Consider the following 27,587-nt stretch of genomic DNA (forward strand, 5'->3'; position numbering starts at 1 on the left):
CTACCAAGAGGAATAACTGCACGTCTTTATTTATACTATATGCTTTCTTTTAAGCAGAAGACTGCATTTTACTTAGTGCAATGGCATGTGACTTTTGGCACCATGAGGAGGATGCCTCTCCAGTCTTGTGGACAGGAATAGAAGGGATTTTTTCGGGGGGGGGGGGGTGAAAGAGGGGTTACTTATCTTACAAGTAACAAGTTCTTAGAGCTGTTTTGGTCCTATGGGTGCTCTACAGTAGGATATATGCGCACCCATGCTCGGTCAACCAGAGAATGCAAAGCAGCATCCACAGACTTGCAAGTTTGCAGAGCAGCACTTTGTGCCTCCAAACAAGGGCATATAATGAGGCACAGAGCTGCTTCCACTCAGTTACTTCACTACTGCAAAGCAGAGCCTCCAGAGCTAAAAGGGAAAGAGGGTAGGACACATTTCAAAGAATGCAAGGTTACTGTAAGGTATGTAACCTCTCTTCTTGAGTACATGTCCCTGTGGGTGCTTCACCACAGAAGATGCCCAAGCAGTAAATTGCTGAGGAGGTAAGTCTGAGACAGTTCAGAGGACTGCACCACCAAAGATGGTAGTATCCCTGGGCACAGGTAAGATTGTGTAATTCTTGGCAAAGGTATAAATGGGAAACCAAGTTGCAGGCCTACAAATTTATGTTATGGGAACACCTTCAGTAGAGAGAGAGATGTGGACAGCTCTAGTGGAATGTGCTGTCACTCTGTGAGGGAGGTCCACATCCCAGTTTTTTAGCAGGTTAAAATGCAACCTGAAATCTAATTTGATAGTATGAGTGGAAATAGGTCAACCCTTCATCCTCTCCCCTAATAATACAAATAGCATAGGAGGTGCCTGGCAGGTCTTATTCCTGTCAAGGTAGAAGGCAACAGCCCTTCTGGCATCTATTTTATGTAGGCTGGTCTCCTCTCCAGAGGCCTGAGGTTTTGGGTAAAATACTGGCAGATGAATCTCTTGAACAATGTGGTATTCTGAAGACAGCTTTGAGAACAAGTGAGAATGATGATGCACTGTAACCTTGTCCTTATACAAAGTGGTATATGGCAGCTCAGCCATAAGAACACTGAGCTCTGTCGTCTAACTGAAGTGATAGCTATGAGGAATAAAGTCTTAGGAGAGGCTGACGAGAGAACAGGTAGCGCTGGTTCAAATGGAGATTTCCTCAGGGCACTGAGATCCAAACTGAGGTCCCAGTGGAGGGGCTGCTTTCTGTACAGCAGGCAACCTATAGGAATCTAGCTGTAATATGGTGGGCAAAGACTGAAGCCTTTAATGGGGGAGCAGAAAGCTGTTATAGCAGCCAGATGTATTCTAAGCTCATGAATTTAACAAAAAGGCTTATCTAAGAGGTAGTCCAGGATTTTGGAGCACGGAACCACTGAGGCTTCAGAAAAGTGAATGGACAACCAAGGCGTAAAAGCATTTCCTCTTCTGAATGTAAATTTTGCTAGATTTCCTGCTAGAGGATAACTGACTGAACTCCTCCGAACAGGTTAGTTCCATGCTCTCAGGTTCAAAGAGAACGTTGGGATGGATCATGGTCCCTGAGTTCTGTGACAGGAGATCCTTCCGGAGAAGTCTGGGCTGGAGGTTCAAGTACCACACTTGTTTTGGACTGGATGATGCTATGAGGATAACCCTCACTCTTTCCTGACTCAATCTAAGATCTTCAGGATTAGAAAAAGGCAGGTAAGCATCCAGGAGGATAAACGGGGGTAGGTACAATGTCGAGAGTATCTTCCAATGAGTTGCAGACATTTTCTCTTGGAGCAGGACAGAATTTCATGTTGTTCAGATGGCAAAGAGGTCTGCTTCTGGGGAGCCCCAAGTCTGGCAGATGCTAAGGAAGACAGCATTACTGAGCTTCCATTTGTGGTCCTGAAGGTCCTGGACACAATGGGTATTCTGGAGTTCTGGAAGATAGCCAATTCCAAAGCTTAAACAATGCACACACAGACTGGGATCTTGCTCTGACTGTAGCTATGTCTGAAGGCACTTGAAGGGCAGCCTTGAATGAGGCATGATAAATGTGGAGGCATACAAGCTGTAGGCAAGTTCTTGCACTTGTTTGCAAGCTATGTTGTATTGCCAAGACTAAGCTGGATAGAGTAGAAAATCTCTCTTTGGTGAGAGCTCTGGCAGTTAAGAGCCTAGAATGGCTCCAATAAAGTCTAGTCTTTGGATGTCAATGTAGATTTCTTTTTATTGATGCTGATGCCTAGAGATTGAAATAGGGAGTCCTGGAGGTTGCAGACTGGGTCTCTACAGCTGATCAGTCCCTGAGGAGCCAATCAACCAGGTAATGGCTGCTATGCCCCACTGATGTAGGTGGGCCACACTGCTGAAAGGTTTGTAAAGACCATAGAGGTTGGGAAGAGTCTGAAAAAAAGGACTCAGTACTGGCAAGTCTTCTGAACTCAAATCCCATAAATTGAAGTGTAGGAACTGTTTGTGGGATGAGTGGATCGCTACATGAAAGCAGGCATCATAGAGGTCGACGGTGACCAACCAGTCTTCTGAATCTATGAACAGGATTATTGTGACTAGCATCACCATCTGAAATGCTGGGAAAGGAGGTTCAGATTTCTTAGGTTGAGGATTAGTCTCCACCCCTTTTGGGAAGTAGGAAATAGTTGGAATAGAACTTTCTTCTGATGAATTCCGGGGCAACTGGCTTAATCATCCCCAACAGTGAGATTGGACTTTTTGTTTCAAGAGATCTTTGAGAGATGAGTTCCTGAAAAGGGATAAGGATGAAGGGACAGTGTGGATGGAGCATCCCATATTGTTCACCTTCAAAATCCATCTGTCTGAGGTTCTTCGTGCCCAGGCAGGGAGGAAGGGGAGGTGAATAGAATCATTCAACACAGGATCCACATGGGTATATTTGGTTGAGGCCCTCAAATCAGATACCAAATTTATTTCTTAAAGAGAGGTGCAGGTACTGCTGTAGAAAGGGGTAGTCCCCTATTCTGAGGCACAGATCTCCTCCTTTGAAAGTAGGAAGGTCTCAGAAAGCCTGTTGCTGGGTGTACGGGAACAGCCTAGATGGCGGTTATATTTAGACTTACCAAACCATCTTTTTGTTGCAGTAACTCAGATACTCTGACTGTAAGGTAGCTCTTGAATCCTTCACAGTGCATAGGGAGGAGTCCATGTGAGAGCTGAAGAGCTAGGCCCTTTGAAGGAGAGGGGGGGAAGAAGAGGACCTTCAACTGTAACCTGCACCTCTCTTGGGTGCCTGTGAATGATGTGGTATGGGGGTGTGTGTGTGTGTGTGTGTGTCTCTTTCTGGTTAGAACCCTTATAAAATTGTTCCCTGAGGTGACCCAGGAATTCTAGTAAACCCACTGAGGGGATGGAGGGGGGGAAGTGTCCCTCCCCATGGATTGGCATAAGCCCTGTCTCCAGGATGACTGGAGGGGTCTGAATACTGGCTTATTAGGGTGTGGTAGCAAGGTGATGAAAGAGCCCTCTATGAAGGCCTTCAGACTCTGAGAAGTATCATCCCCTGGGCTGAAGGAGGGAGCATCAGACATGGGTACTGAAGGCTGGAGGTCTGACTAACGTTCAATCTAAGCAGTACCAGTAAAGGACCATAACAGATGAGATTCTGGTACCTCTGGTATAAACAATTCCTCTGAGAAAAGAAATCTGGAGGCCTATGATGGCCAGAAGACTGAGCTGGTATTGTGCCTGGCATTGTACCAGTGAGGCTTGTAGAAAAGCTTCTCTGATCCTGAAGCCCTGGTGTAAGAGAGGTAATGGTCCTGTGGCATGCATTGGAGGCCTGTGTCAAGACTTATCTATATGCTGCTTGTTGTGCAGTACCAGTGGCTTGGTACCCAGGCTCAGATAGAGCCTTAGTTGCACCCCTTGAGGGATGTGAGGTCTTAGAGTGGGGTTTGAGATGACCTACCCTCTTAAATTCTCTGGAAGGAGAAAGTCATCTTCTTACATGTCCTATCCTTTGAAGGTGCTGCTGCTGTCATGGGACAGTCCAGGAATTTGAGGCTGATGTACACAAGGGGAAAACAGAGTCCCCCTAAGGCTAGTGAGCACTCCCGTAGAAGGAGCTTCAGTCTAGCCTCTTTCTGAGACTCATCTTTAAACTCCATACAGACATTAGATGCAGATGGGTTATAGGTGCTTCTGAGGCAGGGGAGTGCTTGAACTCCTATCACTACAAGGCAAAAACCAGTGGGCAGGTCTGTCAGGGCTTGAACCCTGGGTCTTTGGCATAAACCAGAGTGGTAGAGGACTGAAGGGGAGAAGAGTAACCCTTTCTAAACAAAACCATGTAACATTAAAGAAATAAAGAAAAAATAAATGGAATACAAAGCAAGGCAGGAAGTTGAGAATCAATAGACAAGCAATTGCTTCATCTCAAGCCGCAGGCAGTAAAGGAGGAACTGAGTGATATGGGGACATGCCTCATTTGGAGGCCTGAGGTGCTGCTCTGCACAGGACTGAGAAAGAACATACAAGCATCCAGGCTATGTTAGAGCACCCATACAGACATATACTTGAAGAATCTATGTTTTCCTATTAACAACAGAAGCACAGTAACTGATTTTGCTAAAATGCTGAATGTTAGCATTTCTCAGTCTTCAAAGCTGGCACTCCATCAAAAGGAGTGGGGGCAATTCATATGTGGCAGAGCTACCAGTGTAGGCTCAGGGAGTTAAAATAATCATTTAGAATTGGTCCACTATACAACTATAAGATCCAATATTCTAAAAATGAGAACTTGGATTCTGCAGCAAATTCCAAAACCTTGGAAAAAACAGAGCCCTGCACAATGAACACTCAACTGATTACATTTTAGTAGTTAATTAAATGTTTTTGTTTTTATTTGAAGCTGCTGCAAAAAAAAAAAATCAGAAGCAGCTGATACCAATCACAGACCTAGTGTACCTCTGAATACATGGGGCTCATTAAAAGCTTGCTAGGCCACATCTCATTTATATTTGTCCCCAGCTGATGAAGGGACATCCACCCCACCCCACACACTAAGATATGATCTAAGCTAATTTCCAAGTATTCTACATTTAAAAGTGAAGATTTGCCAAAATGATCCCACAGTTGTCTGCTAGTGAAAAAATGAACTTAGCACCTGCTGACTTCTGAAAGGCAACTAGGGCTTCTGTGTTCAATTTTATAACAGGTAGAAGCATTCACTCATTGCACTGGTGAACAAATGTGAATTAGTAAATGGTAGTTTGTAAACCATTTTTGTTACTTCTTCTGTGTCTTCAGGCACCTGCACTTGAGTTTTAAAATAAAATAAATATATAGCGTGTGTGTGTTATATACACACACACACCCCCAATTTCAACACACAATGCTCCTATTTCAGAAAATAGTGTAAAATTAATTTATGTAGCGTTTTTCCAAGACTGTACCCACCACACTTGTTGGTTATCAGAGGACTGGATTCTCCTCATTGTTCAGTGCTTATGCAATAGTGTTAATGTCTTTTTTCTTGATTAATGAGATCATCAGCTTGTTTCACTCAACTAGAAAGAAAAGGCTAGGAGAACTCTGTAGTGACATATACCTCTCTGTATTGACAAAATATGCAACAGTTTTTTAAAAGTTACATTTCTACAAATTCTAAAAATGACACTGCATATCTAAATGGCAAGTTTCATTTTAAAACATCTGTGGAAAAGTGACAATTTAAAAAAACAGACTCAAAAATTATAAGCACTTGTGCTAGTTTTAGTTTCATTCCAATACCTACTCATTTAAACCACTGAATTGTTCTGTCATTTCAGGACCTTCTTTAATAGGTTAGCTTTTAGAGTTGTATAGCTGATGCAAACCCTTGCATTTCATTATCCTGTTCCTGCTAATCTTCCATCACCATTCTAGAGAAGATAAAAGGTGAAAGTGTTTATATTTCAATGAAAATACACACTTAATGAGAAAAATATATCTGAAAAGTACTTAACACTTCAGGTTCTCATTCAGGTCTATTACTTTTATCCCCAGTTAAGGTAAAATACGTACTGTACTGAGGGGGAAAAAGGCTTAACTCAGAGCTGAAAGATAGGTTGGCTTAACAGTTTTCTTCACCACATTTACTAGTAAGAGATATGGATTTAAACTGTGATTCTGTTAAAGGAGGTGGATGAGGGGGGAAAAAAGACAACTCTAAATGAATGAGGTAATTTCATACATTCAATAGTGTAAATAAATACAAGTACAGTTTTACAGGAACATAAGCATAAGTTTAAGGGTTTTATTATCAAAGTCTTGTAAAACAATTTCAGAAACTGTACATCAACATGGCACAGACTGTGGCCCACTTTTGTTTTTACCTTGCACAAAAGTAAAAGCTCTGAAACGTCTTTAACTAAGAAAACAGCTCGTCTAACTACTTTGCATAACATGGAATCACTGTATGCATAAGATTACTATTGCAGTGACAGTAAACACAAATGTATTAGTTTATACAACTTGAGATCAAGTAAAAAGTACATTATCAAGTAGACTTGCTTTTAAAAGCATACAAAGGTCAATTTTAAAATGCACTACCTCTTTTTGCAACATGCTCAGCTCATGAACAAATATAAAATAAAAAACTGGGTGACGAAAACTGCACAAAGCAACTTCTACTCATTGGGCACTGGGCAAGTCAGGAGACTTTGCATTACTACATCAGAAAATTTGACCTCCCCAGACCCAAGAGAAGAAGTTAGGAGTTAAACTATACCTCTCTCCACTGCCTGAGATGGATTTTAAATTGACTGAGTAAAAAACCATCAAAAATTAGCCATCAAAAAAGGTTAGTGCATTTTAACCTTGTCAAAATGAAACAAAGCCCACCCTCCAACCCACCCCCAAAATAGCCACATGGCTAAAAAGATTATCTACTTATATCAGAATGCTTATTTCCAGATGTAACTATGAATATTAATTTTGTGTAGCCACACTTAAGACCCTTAAAAAGATCCATCATACACTGTAAAATTTTCTTTGAACATTTAAGATGTTTCTGCCACAATTAACATGCAATCAGTGCATTCCCTATACTGCTCTATTACTGCAATGAATCAAACTCTAGAAACACTATCATAAGTGAGTCAATTTACTAAAGGAGATCATACAACATAAACAACCCATGTCTGCTGTAGATGCATGCAGCTTTTCACTTTTGCTTGAAGCAGCACCAAGTTAGTAAGACCTACTTGGCTACTCAAACCAATGTGGCCATAGCAAGAATGGCAACCAAAGTACCTCTCACTATAAAGCTTTTGATGTAAATTAATATCAGGAGCTTTACAACCATTTATAGGTTAGAGCTGTATACATCTAGATTTAGGATTAACAAGTACAGCATAAAAGAATCACACAGGAATGACACTGATGCATGTCCACAGCTGCATTCACTGCAAAGGCAATATTCAGTCACTCATATCCATGTCTTCTTCATGATGATCATCCCCATTTACTTTGGATTCTCTTGCTGAATCTCCACTTCCCTTATCCACTGGTGATTCCTTTATTTTGGGGGAAGCAGAATCTGCTACCTTCTTTTCTTCCTTTTTCTCTTTCTCGCTGTCATATCCTTGTTCTTCTTCATCATAATCCCTTGTGACCTGCTTTGCCGAGATGAAAAAGTAAAAGTAAAACTTGCCACATGGTTCTTATGGGTTTAAGGTTAATACTACACCAAAGGCAGTGAAACTAAACAAGTTTTTAAACATACTTTTACGTCTTTGTCACTCTCGGATTTTCTTTCCCGATCCTTCTCTTTGTCTTTGCTTTTTTTCTTCTTGCTCGTTGACCGCTCTCTCTCATCTCTGCTTCTCTCTTTGTCTTTATCCTTCTTCTTTTCCTTTTTATGTCTAAAGATTACAGTAAAGGACCTTGCTCAATCTTCGCACATTGCAAAAACTAAGGTTAAGACTTTACTGTAATTCCCTCACAAAGAACTAGCCCCTCATGCTAAAATCCTAGTTTAAACCAGAAGCCACCAAACTCACAAAACATCAGTTCAGCCAAGGTTAACTATTTCTTTAGAATACAGTCACAACCAGGCAACTCCTATCACATCTCAAAGCAAGAACGGGAAGTGAAAAGACAGCGTAGGAAATTTTCTAAACAGGGCAAGGCAGGACATTACGTTTATTTTCAGAATGCAATACAACCTCCCACACATTTATTAGTACCAGATCAATCATCATCAAAAAATCAGGATTTCCCTCTCATGGAGAATTTACAGCAGAGTTCAAGAGATTCCTTGGTTGAAAAGGATAAAACTATACCCTCTACTATAGCTCAAACATTCCAGGTACCAGGACTGTTTCCTCCCCAGATACCCCTTGGAAAATTAGAGCTACAAAGCAACTGAACTCAGAGGCCTGCTAGCACACTGACCTTCTTGGAGATGGGGACCGAGACAGTTTTCTTTTAGGGGACCTGGGCTTTTTAGGTGACCTTGTTCCACTCCTGCTTCTTCTGCGCCGTCGTTCTCTGTAGATATTAAAAGGTAACAGTCCAAAAACATCTCAAAAGTCAGAAGTGTTTAAACTACAGAGTTTATATTAACTTAAATATACTTGTACTGGCACATATCTACAATCTAAAGGACCATTGCTCTACAGAGGCACTCCTCCTTGTTTTACCAAAAAGACATTTACTATTAGCAGCACTGCAAAGCAAATGCAGCTGTTGATATGCAGCATAAGCTGCCCTCTATTCTACATCCACTATCATGAAATAAATTGCCATAAGTTCCTATTACACTAATGTTATAGCAGTCAGGCAAAACAGCTTGATTTTCAGAGACCAGCTAATACCTTCTTAGCATTTAAAATGTCTTTGAGGCACTTCATTTTCCCCTTCATAAGTCCAGGGACATCTCTCTCTCTCTCTCTCACACGTTAATTTAAGAGATGCTTTATTTGAAAGTACATTTTCTCCTATTATTCTTTTATATGTGGACAAAATAAACGCAGATATGTTCCTGTAGTTTTCAAGCTGTCACAGTAAACAATCTCTGAATTGTGATCTTTTCAAGAGTCCAGAAAGACACTGAGTGTGCTAATTTAAGGTTGGTATTTTTTCCTTGTGTATGAGATTTACAGTAAAAAAAACCAAACAAACAAACCCCAAACAAATGAAGAGATGTGCCTAGATCAATAATGCGTTGCACAGATTTCTTTAAATGCTCCAGGTGAGACCGAGTCTCTGTTTCACTTTCCTTGAAGTGGGAGCTGCAGGTATTTTGATAAACGGGCTGTGGTGGTCTTGCTGAAACAGCTCCTGTAAGTCTCTGTAACCCTAGTTGAAGTGCTAATTCATAACCTATAGCAACACACTGCAGCAAATAACTGATTTCTTCAGAGGTGAAAGAGGATAATTGTCACACACCAGGTTAGAACCTTTTACACCAATACCACTATATTATAATCCTTGAAACACAGACTAAGTGACCCAAATTCTGGTACCTGCTTGTGCTTCTAGATCGTCTAGTTGTGCTGTAGCTTTTTGGTGGAGTTTTAGAACGTTTCTTTTCTTTCTCTTCCTTCTTTTTATCCCTTGAAAGGCAATGAAATGTTACATATTCAAAATCAGTCAGTTTTAGGAGACAAATATTTGCATGTCACAAGAATAGGAAATAATACCAGATAATCACAACTCTCAAGACATTTTACAGTACAAACTGATTGTCCCTCTCCAGTGTGAAACTCATTAGTGAGAAAGAGAAAGCAAAGAAGGACAATTACTGAAACAGCAGAACAGCTATTTTAATTCTTCCTGAGACATCCAAGAAGAAATTACCAAGCTTAGATGCTAAAAGTTACATTTAAAAATCAGTTGTAATAAGCATCTGCTGCTCCCATTGCAACTAATGGGAGATGCATGTTTTCAGCATTTATGACAATGAGGCCACATTTAAGTGCCTAAATACATATTCAGAGATGTCTTAACTTCGGGCATCACAGTGGAACACAAACCTACTCTTATAAAGATACTTCCTCAAAGACATTAAAAGTTAAATTCTACAAAAATGCTATTTGTTTAAACCTTGTAGGTTCTATGCTTCAGTATCTAGTACAGTTAAGATCTCCATTTTGTGGCACAGTAATAAAAACTACTTGGTAGTATTTGATGACCTGGTTATTTTCTTTAACAGACGTTAAATTACATATATTTCAGAATTAACATCTGGATTTCTAGCAAATTTTAGGAGTAGCAAGAGGGAATTACTTGGTTTTGGATGCACTCCTAGACCTTCTACCTCTCTCTCTGGAATGAGATCTTCTCCTTCTTGGACTTTTAGATCGCCGCCTGCTTCTTGACTTTGAATGTGACCTCCTCCTTGATCTGCTTCTTGATCGTCTATCAAACAACGCATTAGCCACAGGATTACAAAAATATATTTGACCTAGACATACTAGACTATTGGTTAAACGCGGTTAGCGCATACAGAAAAAATGAAGATGATGGACCCCATAAAGTCATGCCCAGAAAGGCCACAACAGAAAAGCAAGTGCCACAAAGTACAGGTGATGAGTGAGTGATGGAAAACTATCGGCTATGCAACATTATCTATTTTGGTATGTGAGTACACACTTATGGTGGCAGAAGAAAACTGATAGGGTGGCATGGAAGTTTTGGAGGAATTATTTGAAATGGAGAAAGTAAATGCATACTACATACTGATCAGTTGTAGGAGCAACATAGAAGGCATGGCAATGACCACCAGAGGAAAACATATTGGGTAAAGCATGTTGGCAGGCAGATCAGAGATGCAAGCAGCAGTGGAACACTGCAGATCTGAAGGTGGGAACAAGCTGAAACTTGATGCAGAAGATTTAGGAGACCCAGTAGAGTAGTATGAAGACAGGAGGGACATAATTAGCATGATCTAATTGTGGACAGACTATTGGGTGCAAGGTAAGAACTAAGAGGCCAGAGAGATTGTACTGGAACACCTAAAAATATCCTGGTTTTCCATTTAATCAGTCAAAACATTCTTTAAAAAAAAAACCCAAAGTGTTTAAGCCACTAGTATATGGAGTAAAATTTGCTGTTTACCAGGAGCAAACAGCCCAGTGGAATATGCATTCAGTATAAGAAACTGTGTTTCTGGAGTCAGGACAGAGTCAAATGAGTATTTTTTTTTTTTAAACTAAAAGTGAATGTTCTGAAAATATCATCCACTTTGAGATCATAGAATCTAGTCCAGTCCCCTGCACTCATGGCAGAACTAAGTATTATCTAAACTATTCCTGACCTGTCTAACCTGCTCTTAAAAAAATCTCCACTAATGGAGATTCCACAACCTCCCTGGCAATTTACTCTGATGCTTAAATATCCTGACAGTTAGGAAGTTTTTCCTAATGTCCAATCCAAACCTCCCTTGCTGCAATTTAAGCCCACTGCTTTTTGTCCTAGCCTCAGAGGTTAAGAACAATTTTTCTCCTTCCTCCTTGTAACAACCTTTTATGTACTTGAAAATTGTTATGTCCCTTCTCAGTCTTCTCTTTTCCAGACTAAAGAAACCCAGTTTTTTCAATCTTCCCTCATAGGTCATGGTTTCTAGACCTTTAATCATTTTTGTTGCTCTTCTCTGGACATTCCGCAATTTGCCCACATCTTTCCTTAAGTGTGGTGCCCAGAACTGGACACAATACTCCAGTTGAGGCCTAATCAGCACAGAGTAGAGCAGAAGAATTACTTTTTGTATCTTGTTTATAACACTCCTACTAATACATGGCAGAATGATGTTTGCATTTTTGCAACAGTGTTACACCGTTCACTCATATTTAGCTTGTAGTCCAGTATGACCCCCAGATCCCTTTCCACAGTACTCCTTCCTAGGCAGTCATTTCCCATTTTGTATGTGTGCAACTGATTGTTCCTTCCTAAATGGAGTACTTTGCATTTGTCCTAATGGAATTTCATCCTTTTTACTTCAGACCATTTCTCCAGTTTGTCCAGATCATTTTGAATTTTAATCCTAGCATCCAAAGCACTTGCAACCCCTCTCATCTTTGTATCATCTGCAAACTTTGTAAGTGCACTCTCTATGCCATTATCTAAATCATTGATGAAGATATTGAACAGAACCAGACCCAGAACTGATCCCTGCGGGCCCCATTTGTTATGCCCATCTAACAATGACTGTGAACCACTGATAACTACTCTCTGGGAACGGTTTTCCAACCGGTTTTGCACCCACCTTATAGTAGCTTAATCTAGGTTGCATTTCCCTAGTTTATTTATGAGGTGGTCATGTGAGACAGTATCAAATATGTATGTGTCATTGTTGAATCAGAAGCTGGCAGTAGGGCACCAGCACATATAATTGTGTGTGTCTAAATATTTCATAACCCAAATATATGTTGTAACCAAAAAGTTTCCCAGTGTTTGATTTTGAAAACATGGTCAACCTTAAAGAGAATGCTGCAAAATCTAGACATGTGATCACCAAGGCACAGATTATATAACTAAGGATGAAAAATGAAAGGACAGATTTAAAGAAGTACAAATACTTCTTGACATTACTTTGCAGTATAGAGCGGGGATCAGCAACCTTTGGCATGCGGCTAGCCAGGATAAGCACCCTGGCGGGCTGGGCCAATTTGTTTACCTGCCGTGTCTGCAGATTCGGCAGATCGCGGCTCCTACTGGCCGTGGTTCGCAGTCCCAGGCCAACGGGGGCTGCTGGAAGTGGTGCGGGCCAAGGGATGTGCTGACCACTGCTTCCCGGAGCCCCCATTGGCCTGGAGCAGTGAACCACGGCCAGTGGGAGCCGCTATCGGCCGAACCAGCGGACGCAGCAGGTAAACAAACCTGCCCGGCCTGCCAGGGGGCTTACCCTGGCGTGCTGTGTGCCAAAGATTGCCTATCCCTGGTGTAGGTGATGCAGTGGTAGGATGAGTAAAAACATCAAGATTAGCCAAACGATAAAACAGGTTTATTTGTTGAATAAGTTATTTGTTTGAGGAAGGTTAATGCAATCAATTTTTAAGTTGCATTGATAGGAGGTAAAATAACTTGGAATTAGATTATAAATGTTGTGTAACAGTGTGGCAGGAGCAGCATCCCCATGGATGGGGACCTTTCAAGTGCCCTAACTTGGGTCTCCCAGGCAGAGAAATGAGTCCCCCGTTCTGGTGACACTGTAGTAGGGCTCTGGCCCAGGAATTAATTGTCCCTTCAGTCTTAGCCCACTGGAGGTGGGGGGGGGAGAGCAGGGGGAAGGGCATTGAGGCCCAAAACACTTCCAAATAAAAAAGCAAACGCAAGTCAATTGTGGGCCATCCCCCAGTCTTCCAGTGGGGCACCTCACCCTTCCCTTCAGGCCTGTCTCCCAGTCTCTTACTCATGCATGGCCTATTTAAGGTTAAATGCTCCTCCAGTTAGCAGACCTGTTCTCCCACAGCTCTTCAGGCTGCAAGGCAGAGTTCCATCTTTCTTGCTGACCAGCCAGCTCTCAACAGCCAGGCTCTGTCCTTTTATTCCTCCTTCAGGTTTGGCACTGGGTGCAGATATAGCGCAGGGGGAGCTAGCTGAGCCCACAGACTCTCCTTAACTCTTTCTCTGATGGTGTGGGCCTATCTATCCCATCCCACCTCATACCCCCCCAATACTATCTTGGGTACCTCCCTCCCCCACCAGCTCTCCCCCTCCAAAGAAAAACAATCAGAATTTGGTGCTGGATGTGGAAGGCGAAGGGATTGAGAGATAGATACCATCTCAATTTGGGGCCGGGCGTCTTTCATGGCGTGGAGGCAACATAGTGGGGCATGGTTGCTAACAAAAGTGAAATTATTGTCAAGGTAGTATAACAGCGAGTCCATGGTCCACTTCACTGACTACGTCTATTTCTTGATTATGGAATAGGCTCTCTCCACTGGGAATAATTTCCAACTAAGGTAGAGGATGGGAGTGTTCTTTACATTCCACCAGCTGGGATAAGAGAGCCTCTAGTCCCACAGAGGTGTTGCTCTGTAGTGGGAATTTCCTGGTGAAGTTGCAGCTATACGAGACAGGCTCTCAGAAGAGATGAGCCCTATGAGTTTGAAAGGCCTTTTCACAAAATGTTGGTCCACTAGAATTTCTTCGGGCTATTCGTTTTAATGAGATCCATGAGGGAGGCTGCAATGGCCAAGAAGCCAGTCTTAGGAAACAGTGTACCTGTTTCTTGGAGGTTGATGAGAGGCATGTCTGCAGGGCCTGGACCTTATTCACAAGGGTTGCACCTTGCCCTTTCCCAGTGTGCACTCGATGTAGGTTCTCATTTTTGCCAGACAGCATGTAGTAGGGTTTGCAGAAAGGCCAGCCACCCTCAGGGACAGGAACAGGGCAGTTACATGTTTCAGATGGTCTTCACAAGTATGACTACAGATTACAATGTCATCCAGGTATGCAGCAGCATGTTATAGGGCTGGAGGACCTGGTCCTTTAACCTTCTGAATGTGGCTGGGGGCTCATGGAATCCAAACAGCAAATCCAGAATTGAAAAGAAGCAGCAAGGCTGTTTTTTCTCCAGGTCTCGGACATGAGGTAATGTACTCCACCTCATCTAACCAATCAAGAATTAGTCAACATATGGCAGAGGGTAGGCATCAACTTTCAATATGCTGACTTTCCTGAAATCTATGCAAAAGTAAGTGGTCCTAACTGGCTAAGGGACCAGCGTTATTGGGCTCTCCAGTCAGTAAACTCCTCGATTATTCTCAGCACTAGCACTGTGAAGCAGGAGCACGAGTCAGTTTCTCTCATCCTCTGGGTATGGGGTTGTAGACTTTCTTGGATTTAGTGTTCTGGTTTAGTCTGGATGTGATGGGCAATCAGATGAGTTCATCTGGGCTGCATAGAAAAAATGGTGGAGAAGAAGGCAGTGATCAACTGGTGGGGCTGGACCCTCTGTTCTGGAGTGACATTACTCCTAATTTTGATCATCTCAGTCCTCAAGACTGCAGTGGCTTGTGGGACTAATTTGGTTTCCAGCAGGTAGTGGGCTATGAACAAGGCTTTCCATAGCTTTAAAAGATTCATGAGGCAAACTGTGAATTTCTGTCTGCTTGCTGGATCTCAAAATTCACAGGCTCCACTTGTATTACTTCATAAGGCCCCCGAGAGCAGCTTTGATTTCACACTGGAAATAACACAAGAACTTGATCCTCAGGGTGAAACACCTGGAGATGGATTCCTTTATGACAAGACGCTTCCTGCTTGATCTGGGCACCTTGAAGGTTCTTGCTGGCAAATGAGCCTAGAACTTCAGGCTTCTCCTGAAGGCTAAGGACACACTGTACCACAATGTCAGCTTGAGATGACCGTTCTCCCCACATTTTCTGAATGAGATCCAAAATCCCTCATGCTTGTCTCTCACATAATAGTTCAAATGTTGGGAAGCCGGTGGAGGATTGTGGCACTTCACATGGTCCCAGAGGCAGATATTCATAGCTACGAACCTTCTCAGCATATATTTTAGCAACTTGTTAAAGTGTTCCATTAGCCCATCTCTGTGGGGACAGTAGACAGACATTCAGAGAGTCTTCATTTTCACAACTGACACACTTGCTTCATGGTCTGGGAAAAGAGGTTTGTACCCAAGTCCATTATACTTTCCCATGGAACCTAAACCCAGGCAAAGATCTTCAAAAGTTCAGAAGCAGCTACTCTGGCATTCATGAAGCACACAGGTATGAGGTTCAGGATACCAGGTGGCATAGTCTACAAGCACCAGAATTTACTGGTAGCCTGCAGCGCACTTACCAGGGCCAACTACGTTCATTCCTATACATTCAAAGGGTATGCTCATGAGTGGCAGGGGAACCACTGTCTAGAGTGCTGTGAGCTGGCACAGGAAGCACAAGAGTTGGGGAAGTCCGTATACACTGCAGGCCAAAACAAAAAAAACCCCACAAACACCCCAAAAGACTCAGGCTAGAATTTGAGCCAGTGTTTTCTCCATCCCACGGTGCCCATGAAGGGTCTGGTGTGGGCCAGCCGTATGACCTCCCTCTGGTAGGATCTAGACACCAGAAGCTGGTTTCTGATTTCCTTGGTCTGGTAGTCTCTCTCAAGGTGGAATAGGTGGTTTGCCTTCTCTCAAAATGAGGAAAGCTTCATCTTGTCAAGGTTCCACCAATGCCACACTGAAAACCATCACTTGGGTATAGGGTCAGCTCAGCATGTCATCAGTTTTCCGCTCTTCAATGAGGCTGAAAATTTTGTTATGATCTCATACACAGGGGAAGGAAGGTTCTCCGAGATGGGATCATATTGGGCCTTGCTCTGTTTGGCTCTTGCCAATTTGGGTGGAAGTCTCTTCTCCAGGAGCAGGAACATCTCCCACATCAGGTTGACTGGGGTGTGTGGAATTGGGGAGACCTGTTGCTCAGAAAAAGGTCCCAAAGATTCCTTCATCAGATCCCTGAAATATTCCCAATCTCAACCATTAATAACTGGACAGGCAAGTGATGGGGCCAGGCCAACCATTATGCTCTCCCAAAATTAGATTAACTTGGACACGAGGGTACAGTTTCATGTCCCCGTGTACACACTGTAGAAGGAGAGTTCCCCAGGGTGACCCAGGATTTGGGACCACCAAGCTCAACATCAGGATTGAGAATATGCAGAGTCCAAAAGACTCACCACTTCTGTCCCATTCACTCTTATGAGGGTGATCAACTTCATAAGGCTTTGATCTTCAAGCATAGGCTCCCACTATCCAGATATGCCAAAGCTGTCATCTTGGGACCAATGCCCAGGACAGCCATATCAAAACGCAAACGTTTTGGGCTTTGTTGCTGTGATCAGCACCACCTGGGATCCCTGAAAGGTCCCCTCTGAGTTAGGTCCACCTACTTCAGTTTCCATGGTTGTTCCCTTCTTAAGCCCAGGCAGGCTGGTGGTTTCTTGAACTGGGACCCAGGTCAACAGCTCCAGATCTTTGGTCCAGGCTATCCAAGGTCCCTGCAACACACAGGACCTCACCTCATGAGTCCTGGTAAGGGGTCAGCAGGGTGGAACCCCTGCCAAGACATCAACCTCTGTGGCCAGCTCTCTGTGCTTGTCCCTTGGCTTCAGCAGCCCCGTAGCAGATCATCATGGGGATCTTGGTTGTCAGACAGTATTCCGTGAGGCAAAGGGTGTCAGTCATTGCCTCAGGTTGATGCTGTAGGATCCAGTCTTTTCCCTTGGGGGAGGGTTGGGAGAGGGGGAGTATCTGAGTGAACTGAGTAAAATTATCTCTAGCACCTGGGCTCATGTCTTCATCTAGGTCTGAGCCATCTCCAACACATCTCATAGCTTTTGGGCAACTGGAAGGAGCCATGTTCTCAGAGGATACTACTCCTCCAGGAAATGTCATAACACCTCTTCTGAGACATCAAGAGCATTGTGGATGGCCATTCTGACATGCGCACAATCTCAGGCAGTAAAAGGGTCTAAAGTATATAAGCCATTTGCACACTCCAATTTAAGTACAGGGCAAGCAAATCTGCCTGCTGCTCAAGGGGCCAACAAGCTGCTGTGACTATCTGTTCAAAGATTTTGAGGAACGCATTGGTATCACTATTAGGCCCTATCTTTGCTCCTGACAGGAACAGAGTCTGCCACTGGGTCTAGGCCTGCTGGTACCACTGTAGTGGCTGGCTGTATTAGGGTGACCAATTGTTGTACCAGCTGCTGCTGTTGGGCTGCTAGATCGCAGGATTAACTGCTCCTCCTGGTTGGCCATTTGCAGGAAGAGTTGCTGTTGAGCATTCTGCTCAGCCATTCACTTCAGCAGCTAATCCATATTCATCCAGCTACAGGGGCTGGTGGCATTTGTTTAGGGTCCCTCCTTTTTTTAAGGTCTGACCAGCTCCGTTCCACAGAAGAAGGTCGTTGCCTGCATTCTTCATCAATCCATATAGCATGGTGAGAGCAGCATCCTCTGGGGACCTTCTAGGCACCGTAACACAGCCGCAGGTCTTAGGGGAGGTCTCCAACTCCGCGTCTACTGTCACAGGGCTCCAGCACACCAGCTAATTGTCCTTTCTGTCTTATACCCCTTGGGGCACACCTGGGGGGGGCAGGGGGTGGCGGGGAGAGGAAGGAAGGAAAGCACTCAGGCACCAAAAGTGCCCAAACAAAAAGAAAGCCTAACTCAATACTGGGCATCCCCCAGGCTTCCAGTGGGCACCCCATCCTTCCCTTCAGACTTATCTCCCACAGTCTCTTACTTGTGTGCTGCTCACTCCTGGAGTCTAACTGCTCCTCTCCAGCGACTGCCTCATCTAGCAGGCCTGTCCTGCTACAGCTCTGCCCGCAAAGCTCCTCCAGGTGGAGCTCTGTCCCTCCTTCCTGATCAACCAGCCCCAAACAGAGAGAGTCTGGCTCATTTTATTCCCCCTCCAGGCATGGCACTGGCTAAAGGTATAGCAGGGCGGGGCTAGATGAGACCATAAGCTCTCCTTTAGCCCTTTTTCTGCTGGTGTGGGGCATCTGCCCCACCATACAGGGTGAGAAAAAAAAATGTTTCAGTGGACACTTCTAAGGCTACGAAAAAGTTGCCAGTGCAACTCTTGGTGCTGTAAAGTACAGCACTGTCTGTGCTACAACCAGTCCATGGTCCCAAGCCCTCTACATGAACAGGGCTTCACCCACTTTCGTGCTCTGCACTGGTCCTAGTGCTTAACTTAACTGCCCTAAGAAGATTTGCTTTTTTCTCTATTTATACCTAACAGCTGGCATTGCCAAGCTTAACATTTTAAACAAATTTTTGAAGGAACTGTGTAAGGCACTTATTTCTGTTAATATTTATGGAGTGAGAAATCTAACCTGTGCCTAGAAGTAGAAGGAGTTCTCCTCCTTCTTGATCGTGATCTTGATCTTGAATGCCTTCGTTTTTCATCTTTTTTATCTGAAATTAAGAAGGGGAAAGATTAAGTACAAGGACAAAAGTGGTATCTATCTTTAGGAAGACCCATAAAAGAAATTAAGTATGTGTTTGCACCCTCTTCAGACATCATAAAGAAGCAAAAGCAAGCCTGAAAAGTTGTTTTTTGGTGGTGGTAACTTGGTTTTGTTTTAAATATCAGAAATTCAAGTCTGGTTTAGCCTGTTCTTGGAAGATGCTATGGAGAACTGGAAGATTATGACATAACATGAAACTTGATTTAGAGGGGAAGTGATTTTTATTCATACTAGTGAAAACTTTTGTTCACACCTGCTTAACTCAAGCATTTAGCTGTGGGAAGAAAAACTTGTTATGTTAAGGTTTCCGCATTCCCACTCTTTCATATAAGGGCTGAGAAACCCAACTCACTGCACTGGATCCTTAAAAGAGAGTCCTAGAACAGAAATCAAGATGACTAGAGTTAACATTTCTGATCAGTGGAGCTTCTCTGAAGTTCCCTTCTCTCCCAAAATACTTTTAAAGCATTCAGACTTCTTTAACTATCATAAAGCAACAAAATGAAAAAATTAGAATTTGAAAGTGAAAGTGAATTTGCCCAACTCTCCCCAAAACAGAATTTTAATCCCAAATTATGACAAAAATGGACTCCTCTCATTTTTTTGCTACTTTCTAATCTGGTCACATAAACACTAGCAATCAATGAGAATAGCACACTTTACTGACAACCAAGTGATCTGACCACCTGATATTTTCAACAAAAAACTTGAAGCAGAGGTGTCTATAGCAACTTTTCTAGAATTCATTCTGAGGGCGATTTAGGCATTTCATCATCTTCAATTTAATGCACTTTCATAAATGTTATGTCTCATTCACTAATTCATTCTCCAGAGCACTCTTCCAGAATTTACATAACATAGAATAATAATTGTGTGGTCTAACTGAGCTCCAGGAGAATCATTCAGCCACTCTGAAGGATCTTCTGCAGTAAGTGAGACGCTTTGCAACTAAAAATGAACCCATACATAAGGAAGTATGAAAACTACGTTTTACAGTGGATAAGCCCTTTTTAGTGGCTACATTGCCAAAAATTGTGTTTAACCAAAAAATTTTAAAGTAGTTCAATTACCTGGCTCTATGGCTGCAGAAATCAGTGATTGTGCTTCTCTTACTCTTTTCATAGCTTCTTCTATTTCTTTACTGGAGGTATCCGATTTCAGACTTGGCGAGACAAGACCTGCAGCTACATGGTTCAACCTGGAACAAGCCATTAAGTGAAGTGAAAATGAAACTTCAAATTCAAAAAAATTTAGCAAGCTCCACAATGCTGCTCTGTGCTGGAAGTGGTGATACAGAGTACCAGAACATGGGACAACTTGCATCCTCTTAGTCCCTTGGCCCAGTGTACACTATCCAGCCCACAAGTAGCAAGGGGTCCATCTATTGTCTTGTACAGATACCTGTTGCCAATGTTACTTCTCAAATATTTTTGAAAAGGCAGAAATTTTTATTCTGTTCAGCTAAAATGGTAAATCCTTAGAGGAAAAAGTAAACTAATTCAGATTGATTTAACCTCTAGAACACAGGATTCCACTTTAACTTCTTGTTTTTAGAAGTCAATTTGTTCCAGTGCAAGGTGTACACTAACAGACTTGCTCGTAGCTAATGGTTTAAAAGGATTAAAGTGAGTGCACCACAAGTTTCTTTACATAAAGGGCATGAAGTAATGAAAAAACTGAATTCCTCTCGCCACCAAATTAGGAGAGAAAGTCTTTGATGCCTACGGTGAACCACCTTTCCCCCTTCCCCTCACCCCAGGTGGTTTCCACAGGAAGCCAGTTTCCTTCCTTTATTTGGCCAGGTGTGGGAAATGTGTCAGTATTGAGTGACATAAGACATTACCCTCAAGATTAAGTGCACCCCAATATAAACCTAAGTACTGAAAGCTATCACTTCCACTTACTTTGGATCCACTGTGCTCATAAGCTTTAGTAGCTGATCTGCCGCAAGAGACTGTGAAGAGACATTTTAAAACATGTTGAAAAGCATTAAATTTGCTTGAACACATTAACAGGTTAACCACCATGCCTGAATACACATGGAATATAGCTAAAAACAAAAAGCACAGAGTGCTTACAGTTGAGAAATACTAAAGGGTTAATCAGCCACAGCGCCTGCATTGTTTTTAATCCTTGTTTTTGTGAAATCTGTTGACTGCCTGCCCATCCTAGAAGGTGAACTGTTTTTCACTCAGAAGCACGTGAATCTAAATGTTCTCCTTTTAATATATCCCAGTCAATAGCATCTTTCCTGAAAAGGAATAAGGCACTTTCTTTTTTGACAATTCATAGTGCTTACAATTTATCTCCTAATTGTCTTAGGCAGAGGGCTCACCCACCCACCTGTCCATTCAGAGTGCCTATTTTTACATTTGCAGTACAATACTCACAATCCTTCAAGCAGAAGCACTAACGAAGAGTCTTTCTTCCTATAGATTTTCTCTAACCCACCCATAAATTTCAATTTTCCTGCTCTTACTTAAGAAAATCCAGAAGATACTACAGTCAAACCTGTACATAAGGCCACTTGCTACCTACTATCACAGACAGCAAATCTCCTCCATAATAACTCACTATTTCGTAGGTGGCCTCTTGCAGAACTATCCAACTTGTTTTGTAATCAAACTGCTAAGCAGCCAGAAAGGACAGCTACTTAAAAATGAAAGATTTTTCCAGGGTCTAGTTAAATTGTTTATATTTTTCATGTTAAATTGCTTGTTTTAGTTATAAGACACAGTGCCTAGCCAATGCATAAGACAAGTTTGTCCAAATGGTATGTTTCTTATGATGCATTAAAAGGACACTTGCTATAATAGCCAAGGAATGTGGAGTCTGCACGATCACCATTACTTAAGTGGTTCATGTACTAACAGATTATTGTAACTATTTCACTCTGATTTAAGACAGTGTCTAAGAAATCCTACGGTGTATTATAAAAAAAATTAAGATGGAAAGATTATTTCTAAATCTATGGATTTAAAAAGCTGTCTTTAATCTTTGCTTGGGATGTTTAGCACTGAACATGTTTTGTAGTGGTCTATCAACTCAATGCTTTTTTCAAACTATATTTTACATATGATTTCAGCATCTGATCTCTCAAAATATGATAGAGTTGTATATGAGACCTTACTATGGGGGAATTCTGTGCCACTGTGCAATGCAAAATTTTGCAGAAATTAATGCTGTGTGCGCATAATTTCTTTTCCCCCCACAGAAATGGACTGTAGTCCTGCTGGCCACCACTAAGGGCCGCTGGACCCAGCGGAGCCCACCTTGCACATAGAAAACAAGCCCTAGGGGAAGGTGAGAGAGCTAGAGGGTTCCTGGCAGTTGCAGTTCCCCGCATGCCCTGAGGGAAGGAGAGGACAGAGTGCAGGAAATGCCACAGAAGCCTGAGACTGAATTTCAGGTTGTTTCTTCCTCTGGATCCTTGGGCTCCAGGAGGGCAGGGGGGGGTGGATGGCTGGGCTGGAGGGGCAGGTATCCAGGTTGGGGGGGGGGAAAGAGGGGCACTGCTGGGCTCTGGGGGGCAAAGAAAACAGGAATTAGGTTGTCATAGTAGTTTCTTTAACATTTTACTCCTGGGGGAACTTTTGTGTGTGTCTGTATTGTTACAGACATTCTTGCTGACAGATATTTTGAAATAAAATTACCAAAATAATTGAAAATGACATGATTATAAAGTGTTATTTTGACAAATAAAATTTGAAGCATTGTAAAATATTTTGTGCTGAATGTTTAATTTTTTGGCACAGAATTCCCCCAGGAGTCTGACCACTTGAACGCTGGTGTTCCAAGTCTTCAATTGGAATCAAACACTGGGGTTTAGAAACAATAATTCTTTAGTATGCATTATCTCAAGTGGTAGGATTAAATTAAAAAAGAAGCAAGATTGCAAAAGGATTTTTAAAGTGTACTACCACACTGCTAGGTCCATAAACAAATGCACTATATCATATGAAAGATGGGATTAATTTCTACAAATTATTGGACCTTAAAATTATGTCAAATGCTGGTCCCTTGCTACAGCAGTATTCTTTTTAGTATTGGTTCAGGAATAAATATAGCAAGTCCTAGACCTTCAATCAGTCAATTAATATACTGGTGGATCACAATCTACTGATCACAGTCTAAAAGTCTGCCAGAGATGGGAAAAGAATAAAAAGTCATGTATATACCTGAGAGTTTAAGTTTGCTCCAGGAAGCCCAAGAGCAGCTAGGGCAGGATCAAGAGCAGGAGCTCCCAAAGCAGCTAAAGGAACAGCACCAATCTATAACACAGATGATAATTAAAAAACAGGCATTGACACAGTACAATTCCTTTAACACTACCACATCACCTCCTAATTTAAACCCAGTCTAACGAACATGTACATTAATATATCCTTTAGCAAAAAATGCCAGTAAGAGCACTTCGCCTCTCTTACTTGTATATTTGCAAACTGAAGCACATAGAAGATTATACTACAGGAATTCTAAGGGGCGAGGAAGATTCCATCCCACCTACCCCCGGCCCAAGGGAGCAAGAGGCAAACAACCAACCAAAAAGACTTTCCCACTATATTCCATACAAACAACTTAAAAGGACATTCTTTTCCAAAGAAAAGAAAAGAAAAAGTGACTAAAAATATCACTGTATGGTTCTGTGTTTATTGCCCTATTTTCTATATCAAGTATGCTCAGATTACAATTAAAAAGGCAATTTTAACAGCCAGACTACAAACTCTACCAGGATTCTTTCTGTCCCTTTCATCATGCCTAACAAGAGGTTCTGAAGGTGATATTATACCTTCAGTAATACCTGTGCAAACTGACTTATCAGATGTAAGCCATTAGAATTTAGTAAACAACTGCAGATGCTGAAAAGGAAGGAACAGAATCCATCTCACTATTTTAGTTGCAGTGGGTCTGCAATGCTAACCAAAAGGCAGTTTTTAAAATACATAACTCCTCCCCTGCATTTTTCTCACTGAAGTGAGCAATTATGACTGAATACACATGAAAACAGATTTGCACAGTAAGTATGTACCTCCCCTCCTCCTTTAAAGGCATACAAGGATACTCAAACAGATTCTATGAAAACAATAATGGAATTCTGAAACATGCTTGCTGAAGTTATATACCCAACTCCCACTGAATGTGAATGGAAGCCAGGCACCTAACTCCTTTAGATGCTTTTGAAAATCCATATCAGCCATTATAGTTTCTGAAAAAGCCTAAACAGGCATACAAGAAAAGCTATTAAATAAATTCCAAAGTAAAATGCATTTCAGACTGGCACAAGTAAAGTTAAGGATTTGTGTACAATATACACATTTTCAAGAATGTACACAAACCATTTTAAGAGAACTAACCCTTCAAACAAGAACTGTATTTAAAGCCAGTTCAGGACCAAGTTATTTAACGCTTTTAATATAAAGAGATAGAACTGAGAACTTGCTCCAACAGAATAAGGTAAGATCTTCTGAATAATTCAATCCCAAACTCTTCCTTCTTGTGGTTAGGAGTCATTAAAGAAATTATACAGGCTACCAGAAGCACTAATTAAATTTCTGAGCATGCTTGTAAAAACCCTGTCTCCCCACTAACAACCTACAACTGTTATACCATACAGTTCATGGCACATGATTGATTTGCAGTGTGGTTACACTGTTTAACTAAATCACTACAATGATCAATACACAGTCAAATCTCTTCTTGCCATCCAATCCCATTTGCCCAAGTGCATTAATATAGCAAATGAAAGTGTAGCAAAATATGGACAGTATTTCTTTCACTCCAAGCAAATGAAAACCTACCTGAGAAAGTGGGTTGGGAGTAGGCAGGAGACCACCTCCAGGCAGCAGACCTGCCACAGCATTAGCTGGTGCCAAAAGAGATAAAGCCTTAGTCTCATCAGGAATAATTCCTGCAGAGAAACAGCCTTGCATTAGAATATATTCTCTCTCAAGGTCAGAAAACACACAAATACACCCAGAAAATGTCTCCCTGATACACCACCTGAGTTTGTTGAAAGTACTTATGTTGGCTAAAATATAAAGCTTGATTTCTATTAATATTTATCATTAAATTTTATGTCAGAACGAAACTTCAATGTGTGAAAATTTGACTGTTCCTTTTTCTCTACAAATGGTTAAGTTTCTAGCGTAAAAAATAGCACAATACACACTACTTTTTTGTTAACACTGCCAAGATTTCATCACCTGTACTCGATTTTTAAGTCATGAACCAAACGTAAGCAAGCACAGTCGGTTCTCCAGGGGTGTGCTCTCAACTTTCAAAAGCTGTTTTATGAACAACGACTCGTGTCGGCTGCTTCACTATAAAGCACACAGAAAAATCAAGATACACAAGACAAAAAAAGTTTGATTTAGGGGTTAATAATATGGTACAGTTCACTATGATTTTTTACACCTACCATACAAATTTTGTAAAAAATTAAGAGAAGGTAAGGAAATATTTTGTTGAATAAAGCGTAGGGCTTTTGCTGACTCATCAAATGAATATGAAAGTGTCTGCAGATCTCCAAATACACCCTGTGTGTGTATATACAATATATTGTGGCACATTCCTTACCTGTCCAGTAAAATGCGTATGTTCCATTATGTGTCATGCTTACTGTACCAAGAATGCTGCAACATATTGCCATTTCAGAAAAAACTTCTGGCCCAAACTCTTGTAGCCAACTAAGACAAGTGTGGTTGATTTTATTGCCTATTCTGCACACAGAACAATCTTATTAAGGGTCCTACTTTGAAACAAATATGTATGTAGGTAATTTTTATTCTATCCAACAGCAAAAGCCCTATACAGATGGATTAAACTGTTAATGTGCCCAAGCCCCCAAAATGAGAGTTCAATAATACAATTTTACTATATATTTGCAAATACCAGTAGTGTTTATGTAATACATATTGAGAAACTGCATCTCATCATAAAACATACAATATGTACAGGGCACTTAAGAGAAACTGGATAAGCTGCAGAAGAAAACTGTTGGGTGGTATTTTCAGCAGGGCCTGGTATATAGTTCAGGCTGAACCAGGGAAAAGAACTGTAAAACACAACAACAAAAAAGAAAAACCACTGTTAAATAAAGGTAATGGTTCCTTCCACCTATACTGAGAAGTGCCGATAATATAAACAAATGTATAATACACAGCACTGTTATCTTGCTTGTGTCATTGAGCGGTCATCAATTTAGATACCAAAAGTTATGGAGGGAGAGGGGGGGGGGAAAGGTCATTTAGGTATAGGGCATTAATGCATCAATATATTAACATACCTATAAAGATTAGGGGTAATTTTGCATGCAAAATTATGTCTCAGAGGATATTATAAATTATATCTACACATATTTCAAATTAGTGCAAATACAACATTTCCGGCATCTAAATACAACTCCTCTGACTTGAGACACCTCATAGAAGATCTGCATCCATTAAAAAAAAAAGTCATGCATCTGATCCTCTTTTTTTTTTTTTTTTAAAGTATTTAGAAATAAATAAAACTACAATTTAAAAAAAAAAGCAATGAGGCCCCTCACCAGTTAATTTTCATGCGGCAAAGTTTTTTTTTACTGCTGCTTTGTTAGAACCAAGAAATACTGCTTGAATGTGTAGAAATGAAAGAAAAAGAAACAGACAAAAGAAACAAACATTAACCAAAGAACCTACATAACCCCCCAACCATCTTTAATATTACCATTCCTTCCAAATCTAGGAATATCACAGTGAAAATTAAAATTAATACTATGCCTTACCGTAGACTTTGTGTATAGGTCTAACACACAAAGCAACAGCCAACACCAAAAATGTCAGTAAAAGCTAAAACTGGACTCTGTTTGTGATATAGGGGACTATTATCTGTGCAGTGTAATAATTAACATTTACTTTAGCGATGAACAACATTAATACAGAATATCACAATAGAAAGTATAAAGTACTGGGCTCCAGTTCAGCAGACTACTTAAGCATGCGTCTAGCTTTAAGCACTGAGTAGTCTTGCTGATTTCAAGTACCTTCCTGTACTGTGCTTAAGTACCTTGTTGAATTGGGGCCTTACTGATAAATATTAAGAGAAAACTGTGTATTCCAAGTAGAAAACCAACATTTTACAAAAATAAAGGATTTAAATTTCACTTGAAAACAGCAGACTGTACTGTGATATGCCATATCATGTCCAGAATTCTGAATCTCCAGAACTACACACAAGATGCTGCTCATCCCACAAGAAACTTCTTGTTCAAAATAGGCCCACTAAAATGGTAGTATTTGTTTAACTTGTAACATATCATCTTTAGTACATTCTGAACTGAAACTATTGGGCAGATTTCTCTAAATGCCAAGTTTATCCACCATCAAGCAAATCGGTCAGTCATACTGACAAACAGAATCCTATTACCCATCCTAATTCAAATGCTGAGTTTAAAGTTCTTAAACAAGGGCCTATGAAATATTTAGATGCTACTGACAGAGATACTGTTATTATAGCATGCTTTAATAATGTATAAACAAGAATAAGGAAGAAATTCCTTAAGATACATTTTTACCCAGATTAGTGTAAACAAAAGTAACTACTTAGAAAGTGTTCTGTATTCTGAAAAATGACTCAATTACAGATCA

At 41.3% G+C, this 27,587-nt stretch overlaps 1 protein-coding gene across 3 annotated transcripts in view; it reads right to left on the minus strand.

Annotated features, from left to right (window-relative positions):
- Positions 1-5,574: 5,574 nt before the first annotated feature.
- SRSF11 (serine and arginine rich splicing factor 11) overlaps positions 5,575-27,587 on the minus strand; it is a 34,604-nt gene continuing 12,591 nt past the window's right edge. For 2 of the 3 annotated variants that reach the window (XM_030574141.1, XM_030574143.1), the window contains exons 3-12: positions 24,762-24,871; positions 23,142-23,234; positions 20,868-20,917; positions 20,034-20,161; positions 18,829-18,910; positions 10,249-10,380; positions 9,486-9,575; positions 8,413-8,508; positions 7,742-7,880; positions 5,575-7,634 (exon numbers count right to left, since the gene is read on the minus strand). In XM_030574141.1, the coding sequence (XP_030430001.1) occupies positions 7,437-7,634; positions 7,742-7,880; positions 8,413-8,508; positions 9,486-9,575; positions 10,249-10,380; positions 18,829-18,910; positions 20,034-20,161; positions 20,868-20,917; positions 23,142-23,234; positions 24,762-24,871 (1,118 nt within the window). In that variant the 3' untranslated portion in view covers positions 5,575-7,436. The remainder of the gene's footprint in view (positions 7,635-7,741; positions 7,881-8,412; positions 8,509-9,485; positions 9,576-10,248; positions 10,381-18,828; positions 18,911-20,033; positions 20,162-20,867; positions 20,918-23,141; positions 23,235-24,761; positions 24,872-27,587) is intronic. The other variant, XM_030574142.1, reaches the window with a different exon arrangement.

This window comes from Gopherus evgoodei, chromosome 8 (assembly GCF_007399415.2).
Source record: "Gopherus evgoodei ecotype Sinaloan lineage chromosome 8, rGopEvg1_v1.p, whole genome shotgun sequence".
NCBI lineage: Eukaryota > Metazoa > Chordata > Testudines > Testudinidae > Gopherus > Gopherus evgoodei.